We start from the raw sequence: 10,061 nt of genomic DNA on the forward strand, positions 1-10,061 counted from the left end.
TTGGTGGGACAGCCCAAACAAATTACAGCAAGAGTGATGAGAATCGGTACCAGGGCCAGATACCAACATTTCTTCTCCCGTTCCCCCACTTTCCTCTCCTCCATTTTAAGGGATCAAACTTTTGGTTCACAAACACCCATCTTCACTTGGGCTCCATGGATTAGGTGTTTTCCAGGAGCATAGGATCAGAAAGTGTGTAATGGGTATGAATCTCAATGACAAAATGTGTAAGGGTTATGAATCTCAATGGCAAAATGCGGTAATTGTAAACCGCTTGTTGAAAAAATAAAGTTCTTCAGGTGCATGATCACTTTTTTTTGCATTTTATCGATTTTTTAAATTTAATAATTATAATAATTTTTCGGTAAAAAAAAAAAAAAAAAAAGTGATAACGCAGTCAGAGGATGAAACTGAGCACTAAAGTAACACAAACTGGGACATTCCAAAAGTTGTATACAGCCTGATATACCAATAGGCACTTTAAATCTGTTATTAAGCCAGTTATTAAGCAAATATATATTTTATACACATGCATCTTCATTAGAAAAACCTTCATACACTCTAACCCATTTTCACAACTCTTACGCACCCTTTTTGGCCAAATAAATAATTATACTCTAAGTTATCCAATTACAATTGTAATTCTAAACATGTCTGAACACTTTATTCCGAGATAGCATGTGGAGCAGTCCAAACACACCTTCAAAGCAGTGCTTTTGTTGTACATTTAAGCTAGTAGACCGATCTTTAACCTGAAACTAAAAATTAAAACAATTTAAAGTGACCAGCTATTCACTGTTTTTCACACTTCTATCATCACAAAGCTGACACTTTGCTGTTAAATATAAAGGCTCTCTTTAATATTCAAATGCTTGACCAGTTTTCTATTTACTTTTTGGCAGATTTAAACCTCTCTGCTATATTATCCCAGTTTACTACATTCCAGATTGCCTTTACATAATCTGGTCTGACATTTTTATACTGCAGATAATACGCATGTTCCCAAACATCAATTCCAAGAAGAGGGATGAGGCCTGTTGGGAAAGAAAAAAAATAAATTACAAATAGCTGTGTCTTGTCTTGTATGAACTGAAGTGAACTGGATACTTGGGGTAACATAAGCAACACAATTTAGAATTCAGTATACAATTTGAATGACCTATTTTCAAGAAAAAATACAAATAAGCAAAAAAAATAACAGCAGAGTAAACATTCTGACGTCATATTATTTCACCAGTTATTCAGATTACCGGAGGTTGTACTACAGGGAGGTTTACTCAAAAGAGGCCCCGAATATCCTGTAATAACTCTCGCTAGGACGAAGCAATCTGAACGAAATAACGTGCAATGTGCTCCTCAGTAATAAGGAGCTTCGAACAAGCTGGGATGTGGCAGGTGCCGGACAGCCGTCACGACGTTTAACCTCCGTTTGCAACTTCTGGGTGTGTGCTGCCCATACCCCTTCACACAGTCACTTGACTTCTCAACAGGATGGTGGTGTACAGTATTGACCAGTGCGTCTAAATGGTGCAAACCTATTTGGTCACCAATTCATTTAAACAATATCAGAATCAACTGGATGATCATAAGTTAACGGAAGGTTACTTCCAGGAAGATGGAGCAACGTGACACACATCGGCAAGGAGCATGGCAGAAATTGAGTCTGCCAGATCTGACACCACCATACTTCTTCTTTTGGGGTCTACTCAAAGGAAACGTCTATCGGAACAAGCCTCACACTGTGGAAGATTTGAAGGAAAACATCCAACATGAAATTGCTGCTATTCCCTACGAGACGCTTGTGGACACATTCAGGAACACGGAGCGCCGTGTCGAAATGTGTCTGGCAGAAAATGGAAACCACTTCCAGCATCGTATGTAATGCAACCAATTACAGATACATCAAGGTATGGAGCACATTTTTTTTTTTTGGTTCAGATTGCTTCATCCTAACAGGAGTTACAACAGAATATTCGGGGCATCTTTTGAGTGACTCTCCCTGCATTATCATCATTATTAGTGATGACCAAAAGAGTTGGCCAAAATTGTGGAAATGCATTGAAGTCAATGGGGAAAGAGGGCTAGTTTTGACTGGAATACAATGGTGCGATGGTCTTTTAAGTGTTCAGGAGGGCTAGCAAAGCGTCTTGCAATTATACCAGACAGACTATTGTGCCCAAAAATGTGATTTTAGCTGCTTTAAGTTTTATTTTGACTAGTCGCTGGGCTGTGTGGCATATAATCAGCCGTCAAAATTAACTGCACAGAGGCACCCAGGGATCAGCATAATGTAATTGGTGCCAGTGCAAATAACATTTTCATTATGGTCAGTTAAAGTATCCCATAAATTAAAATACTGCAAGTTATTTATTTATTTTTCATTTTTAAAAACACATCCCAGGTGAAAATCTGGTTGGCGTACAGATCGAGTAGTGATATCTTGCATGAGCACAGCAGATTGGGCAGCGACATAAAATATGATACACAGTTTGCTTAACAGTATGCATGCATAAAAGTTCTGCGCATGTATGCTGCAAATCTGTAAAGTCAAGTTAGACTCACAAAGCATCATTGGGTTCTGGGGGAGAAAAAAGTAAGCTGGCCACACAGCAAATTTCCAGCAAAATACTTGGCAAACTCAGTATATTTGCAGCAAGAAATGCTTTGGCAAATTTTGCCGATCAACACCAACCATTATTAACTACTTCAAGGAAGAGTCACATGAGGTGTTATCATAGATATCCAAACTTGTTCTTTCATTGAAAAAAAATGATACAACTGCAAAAAATAATAACTGAATGACTATTTTTTTTTAATTAAATAATTTTACTACTATTTCATTGGTCTATAAATTATTTGAAAATTAAGTCAAATATAAAGTCCAAGTTTGTAATATTTAGATAACCCCTTCATATGTGGTAAAGGAGAACAGCTTTCAATACATAAGAACTAGAATGTTCTGTAACTCTATGCAAGTCTAAAGGCACATTTCGATGTAGACTGTTCACATGTATATTGTGTACATGAATACTCTAAAATTAATCATGTAAGAAACATACCAAAACACCATAAATACAGGATTCACACTAATGATCAATGGGGACATGATTAAGTAGAATATTTCTACTTATTGTACACTTAAATGCATGCCATTTAAGGGAACTATAAAATAAATGAGGCTGGCACAGTGGTAGTGCTGCTGACTCGCAACAAGGACACCAGAGTATATGGACATGTGAGATTAGAAAATGGATGGATAGATGCAATAAAAAAAATACATGCACAAGAGTTTATTCTTCTTGATTAATGTTGGCAGACCATAATCAAAAAAAGAAAAACAAGGAAATATTAGCCAATGTTTGAGGACAAAGAATACCCAAGAATAATACCAAAAAAAAAATGTCTCAAGTAAGCTTTAGCTAAAACAATAACTCTGAGGCATGTTGGGTAACACTAACCTGTTGTTCCTTGTAGAGGATCCTGATTAGGGCAAGCGACAGCCTGTAACCGACCATTCTCTTTGTTATAACCCAGCCAGCCCCATCCTGATCCCTGAACTCCAACTGACACCGCCGCCAGTTTCTCTTTCATTTTCTCAAAAGATCCAAAATCTCGCTTAATTGCCTCCATAAGTTCTCCTGTACATACCAATGAGACAGAAAGGCAACAATTTTTTTTAATCTCTTACTTTAAGACAATGAAGAAATATAACAGCATAGAATCTACAGACTTTTAAACCAACTTGGCAACAACAGAGCTACAAGCAATTTGTAAAGTAAACACAGATTATTTAAGTTTATTAAGTAAATGTACAAATATGAGATACAGCAAATGATACACAACATTATAATATTACGCATGTCACATCTCTTAGGCTACACAGTAAATTAGGGACTCCCAAAATCTTTTTTGTGAAACACAGCATCATTCTGTTGTGGCGCTATGTCTATTTATATATATATATATATATATATATATATATATATATATATACATACACACACACACACACACACACACACACACAGTGGGGCAAAAAAGTATTTAGTCAGCCACCAGTTGTGCAAGTTCTCCCAATTAAAAAGATGAGAGAGGCCTGTAATTTTCATCATAGGTATACCTCAACTATGGGAGACAAAATGAGAAAAAAAAATCCAGAAAATCACATTGTCTGATTTTTAAGAATTTATTTGCAAATAAGTACTGGTATAGTGGCAATTAAATTAGGTGTTCTCTGAAAATTTCTGAGATGAATTCAGTCTCATGTTCTTTCAATCTTGCATTTTTACTTGGACACTTACCTTGTGGTTCTCCACCACCATTAGGAGAAAGGTTTGTCCAAAAAATTGCATGATTGATGTGGCCACCACCATTAAATCGAATAGCAGGCTGAAGAGAAATCTGTGTCGCCATGTCACCTAAACATAAAAAAGGTCATACAATTATTCAAATCAAAATCATCTATCGTGCACATCTCTCTCATTTAAATTTGTCCAAAATCCTTCCAGGACAACATCCAACCTGCGAACGTTGGGTTCATTGGGCTGTATGTTTTCGGCATGCACCAAATTAACAGACAGCCTGGGGGTCACAATCCCTCCTAATACATTAATAACTGTTTGGTGGGCTCCCAGATGGGCTTAAAGTGGAGAAGGGCAAACAAACTGCAATTGCCTTTACTTTACTATTGGCATGTAGATCTTATGCTCAACTGGAAGAATCCTAACTCACCTCTTTAAAGTCGGTGGGTAACTGATGTTATATATCATTTGAAAATGGGAAAAAATTAAATTCTCACTTACAGGATCTGAGCAAACCTTTTTTAAAACCTAGCAGGATGTAATTGATAACATTTTAGAATAAGTATTTAAATTGAGGAAACTAATTCCCTTCCCTTTTTTATCTTATTTATTTATTTATTTATCCTACTATTGAGTGGCAGAGAAGTACATTGTGATCTGTAGCAAGAGTAGAGAGCAGGTTGAGGAGACCCTGAAGAGGTTGAGATATGCTCTGGAGAGAGGAGTGAAGGTCAGTAGGACCACCAAGACAGAATACATATGTGTGAAAGAGAGGGAGGTCAGAGGAATGGGGAGGATGAGGGGAGTAGAGTTAGCGAAGTTGGATGAGTTTAAATACTTGGGATCAACAGTACAGAGTAATGGGGATCATGGAAGAGAGGTGAAAAAGAGAGTGCAGGCAGGGTGGAATGGGTGGAGAAGAGTGTCAGGAGTGATATGTGACAGATGAGTATCAGCAAGAGTGAAAGGGAAGGTCTACAGGATGGTAGTGAGACCAGCTATGTTATATGGGCTGAAGACGGTGGCACTGAGCAGAAAGCAGGAGACAGAGCTGGAGGTGGCAGAGTTAAAGATGTTAAGATTTGCATTGGGTGTGACGAGGATGGGCAGGATTAGAAATGAGGACATTAGAGGGTCAGCTCAAGTTGGATGGTTGGGAGACAAAGTCAGAGAGGCGAGATTGCGTTGGTCTGGACATGTTCAGAGGAGAGATGAGGGGTATATTGGAAGAAGGGTTCTAAGGATTGAGCAGCCAGGCAAGAGGAACAGAGGAAGGCCTAAGAGAAGGTTTATGGATGTGGTGAGAGAGGACATGCAGGTGATGGGGGTGACAGAGCAAGATGATGAGGACAGGAAAATATGGAAGAAGATGATCTGCTGTGGCAACCCCTAACGGGAGCAGCTGAAAGAAGAAGAAAATGTATCCTACTATCAAAGTTTTACTCTGTTGGCCTAGCTCTCTTTCTCATAGGCGGGGGTTGATTTGACTTGAACTTAGCTCTGTAAAATTTGAGTTGCTTGTGGAATTTTATTTGCTTTTAATAAATTCAATAAAATGCTAAAAAAAATGTCACTTATAGTTACCAAAGAATGGAAGTAGAAATTAAAACGATTTTAAGAGACATTATGTTGGATGCTAGTAGAGAACAGACTTATTGAAACTGAACTCTTCACATAAATCAACATTTGACAAAAAGTTAAAAATAAGCATCGTTTAAGGAACTCTATGTAACCTGTAGGGCATTTTTCAAATATTTTAGTTTAAAACTTAGTAACATTATTCAGATATTACTTCTAATACATTTTAGATATTATCCTCATGAGCATTCAAATATCACAGTGATCAAACACAAAGAATGCCAATGTTTTAAATGTGCTATATAAATAAATTGACAACATAGGAATGCTGTGGCCAAAGTGCTTTACAATACAAGAAGAAAATAAAAACATACAATTAACATAAATAACATAAATAGGAACAACAACAACAACAACATTTATTTATATAGCACATTTTCATACAAAAAGTAGCTCAAAGTGCTTTACATAATGAAGAAAAGAAGAATAAAAGACAAATAAGAAATTAAAATAAGACAACATTAGTTAACATAGAAAGGAGTAAGGTCCGATGGCCAGGGTGGACAGAAAAAACAAAAAAAAACTCCAGAAGGCTGGAGAAAAAAATAAAATCTGTAGGGGTTCCAGGCCACGAGACCGCCCAGTCCCCTTTGGGCATTCTACCTAACATAAATGAAATAGTCCTCTTTGTAGTTAGGAATAAAATAAATGAGCATAAATAAATAATAAATAGAAGTAAGATTACATAATCACAATGAGGAAACCATTAGTATTACCGAAGGTCACGGAAAGCAAGTGAATAGACATGAGTCTTTAATCTTGTTTTGAACAGTTCAATTGTAGAGGACTCCTTTATGTAATGAGATAACGAGTTCCACAGGATAGGAGCAGCAGCTGCACAAGCCCTATTCCCCTTAGTTTTACACTTGGTACGAGGGACAACAAGAGACAACTGACCAGAAGATCTAAGCACTCTAGATGGCTGGTGTAAAGCACACAATTCAGAAAAATAGGCAGGAGCAAACCCATTCAAATATTAAAAACTAGCAATAAGATTTTAAAATCAATTCAAAAACTGACAGGCAGCCAGTGTAAAGAAGCTAATATTGGAGAAACAGAATCAGACTTTCTTGCCCCAACCAGAAAGAGAGCAGCAGCATTCTGGACCAACTGTAACCTGTGTATCAGGGATTTGCTAATCCCAGAATACAGCGAGTTGCAGTAATCAAGGCGAGAAAAGATAAAAGCATGAGTAGCTTTCTCAAGATCCCTAGAAGATAAAAAAAAAAGCTTGATCTTACCTAAAAGACAAAGCTGGAAAAAGCAACTCTTAACTACAGAATTTATCTGTTTCTCAAAAGAGAGGTTACTGTCAAAGATAACACCAAGATTGCGGACTTGAGGTTTGCAAAAGACAGAGAAAGAGTCGAGAAGTCCAAGACCAATTTGGGCTTTAGCTGATGGACCCAACTATAAGCACCTCCGTTTATTTTGATTCAGATCAAGAAAATTATTAGCCATCTAGGATCTTAGTTCAAAAAGACAGACGGGAATATAAACCTATCATCAGCAATGCAGTGAAAAGAAATGTTAAATTTCCTAAAATATCTCCAATAGGGTGAAGATATATAGAGAATAAAATAGGACCCAAAATGGAACTACAAAACTACAAAAGCCTGAAAAATATCAACTGGCTAAAGCTGTTAATTAAACATTTCTGTTTTTTCCAATAAATTTTAGAACTGCTATAAAGATATGGCAAAGAAACAATAATTTACTGATTTCTGTGTAATTCAGTATCAAGCATAAGAATGCAGAGAGTTACAGAGAAAACAAACACCTTAGGTATGGTTTTGCTACAATGCAGCATCAAATTAAGATGGATACTTTAACAGCCATTTTAGAAAGAACCTGTATAATGCAAAGAATACAGGTTACAAGTACTTGAAGCACACATTTTTAACAAATAGTTGTTACAAATGATATAGTCTGCACCACAGTTACATTAGTGAGAGACCTAAATGATGCTCACCCTTGGCCTGTGCCTCCTTGTACTTCTCTTCTGCAACATTCAGATTGTTCACGTATGTTGCATGGTGCTTGCTGTGATGCAGCTGCATGATTTCAGCACTAATGTGGGGTTCCAAAGCTCCATAATCATAAGGCAAGTCTGGAAGAGTGTGCTTCAGCTTGCATGATGCATAGCTCAGAGATAGTCTACTAATTTGTGCATGTCTAATAAGCAATGGAAAAAAAAAAGAAAAAATTTGATTTAGAACCTAAGAAGTTAGACAAATGAGGAGAGACCATTCGGTCCATCAGGCTCATTCATTTTAGCTAAAAGCTGCTCAAATATCTCATCCAAATACTTCTTAAAGGTTGTAAAGGTTCCTGCTTCAACTACATGGCTCGTTAGTTTGTTCCAGTTTCCCCACAACTCTTTGTGTAAAGAAGTGCTTCCTGGCTTCAGTCCCAAATGCATACACCCCCATCATTTGCACACGTGTCCATAAGTACATGATTCACCATTAAGCTATAAGAATTCTGGTGGATCTACTTTATCAATGCCTTTAAGAATTTTGAAGACCTGGTTTAGATCCCTACACAACCTCCTCTGCTCGAGGCTAAGCAGGTCCAATGCTCCAAGTGTGTCCGTGTATGCCATGTTCTGAAGTCTTGGGACGCACCTGCTTGCACTCATCATTACAGCTTCAAGTGCTGCTATGTCTTTCTTGATGCATTTTTGACTAGGGCTGCACACAACATTCCAGCCACAGCTTCACTACTACATTACATACTCGAACCTACTATAATACCCCTCATAATCAACAGTTTTTGTGATATATGCTGCCATGTTATTTGCCTTTTTAATAGCTTCTGTGCTTTGGTTAGATGACAAAAATGTTAAGTCAACCTAAAACCATTTCAGAGGTTGTTTCTTTAGGAAAGTGCCTACCATCTTGTAATTAAAATTGACCTTCCATGTGCACACTGGTAGCACTTTTCCAAATTTAAATGCATCTTCCAAGAGTTCGTCCAGCTCTGGTGGATCTTCCATATTACATAACTGTCTTATAAAGATTCGACCTTTTTGTTCTTACTATTGGATACTAGAACAAGAGCGTTAACTTCACAATTTTAATAAATGTTATCTTAACCTTAACAACTAACTCGATAACGAACAGAAAAAATGCGCTACAGTTAAGCGGCCCAAATATGACAGACTTGTCAAAAATGCGAAGGCGTACTAATAGATCCGATTAGCAAAAACCAGAAAGAAACAAAAGGATTTGTCTCGCGTTCAGGAAATATACCCGCAGTTAAATCTCGCTCGAATTCCATCCAATAAGTTGGATCCGTGACAAAAACGTCATATACGTGAAGTTTGGCTACAACTTTAACTTTCGTGGAGACTGCGGGAGGGCACCTTGCAAACCTTCGAGTCCTTGCAGCAGGTTATTCCCCCTTCATGCCAAACCTGCACCATTCTTGGCATTCCTTACCCATGTGGAAGCTCACCACGACGCCCGTGGCCTCCGTTGCCTGCCTTAAAAAAGTTAACTACGTGCATTATCTGAAACACACATCTGTACCATAAAAAGAGCAACGCTTAGTCGTCTCTGACAGTCTGAGCATGATACGCAAATTCGCGTTAGAAACACGAAGGAGAAGCCCTTGTCGCATTACCTTAGGCACGATGGTGAATGCTAATCTTTTCTATCTCACCTGCGCAAAAGTGACACTCTACCCAACATTGTTAACGCCACGGAGGAGTAACGATTGTTAATGTACAAAGTTGTTGCTGTTGTTTGTTTCGGTTACAGAACAGCAATTATCAAGCAGTCAACTACCACAGCAGCATTGACGCGACTGGTCTGTTAATTCGCCCGATACTCTGGAGGAAGAAGACGGGGGCGGGAACAGCGAGCATTAGGCGGGCTCAAGCGTACGAAAATGGACCAATCACGTAAACAATATGGAAAAGCCTAAACGCCTCTAAAGAATAATTGGTCAATACATTTGTCAATCTCCTAGACACAAGACCTGCAACGTCTTTAGGCCAACAGAAACAAAAGAGCGTTAAGCATGAGGATTTAAAATTCTAAAGCAAAAGCTTATTAAAAATGACCACCGAAATCCGCGTACTATTATAACAACCATATCTGTTTCGTTAATATCAAG

At 37.8% G+C, this 10,061-nt stretch overlaps 1 protein-coding gene across 1 annotated transcript; it reads right to left on the reverse strand.

The window, feature by feature from the left end:
- Nucleotides 1-622: 622 nt before the first annotated feature.
- sod2 (superoxide dismutase 2, mitochondrial) lies at nucleotides 623-9,791 on the reverse strand. Its single transcript, XM_028820430.2, has 5 exons — nucleotides 9,606-9,791; nucleotides 7,912-8,114; nucleotides 4,302-4,418; nucleotides 3,459-3,638; nucleotides 623-1,034 (listed from the first exon to the last, which is right to left on the reverse strand). The coding sequence occupies exons 1-5, from the start codon at nucleotides 9,632-9,634 to the stop codon at nucleotides 889-891; spliced, it is 675 nt and encodes a 224-aa protein (XP_028676263.1). The 5' UTR covers nucleotides 9,635-9,791; the 3' UTR covers nucleotides 623-888.
- Between the last annotated feature and the right edge of the window lie 270 nt (nucleotides 9,792-10,061).

The sequence above is a fragment of the Erpetoichthys calabaricus genome, chromosome 15 (genome assembly GCF_900747795.2).
Source record: "Erpetoichthys calabaricus chromosome 15, fErpCal1.3, whole genome shotgun sequence".
NCBI lineage: Eukaryota > Metazoa > Chordata > Cladistia > Polypteriformes > Polypteridae > Erpetoichthys > Erpetoichthys calabaricus.

Coding starts and splice junctions, on each gene's coding strand:
- sod2 (XM_028820430.2), bottom strand. CDS start 9,634: ATGTTGGGTAGAGTGTCACTTTTGCGCAG. Junction 8,115..9,605: donor AGAGTGTCACTTTTGCGCAG/GTGAGATAGAAA, acceptor ATTGCTTATTAG/ACATGCACAAATTAGTAGAC. Junction 4,419..7,911: donor CAAGGAGGCACAGGCCAAGG/GTGAGCATCATT, acceptor TTTTATGTTTAG/GTGACATGGCGACACAGATT.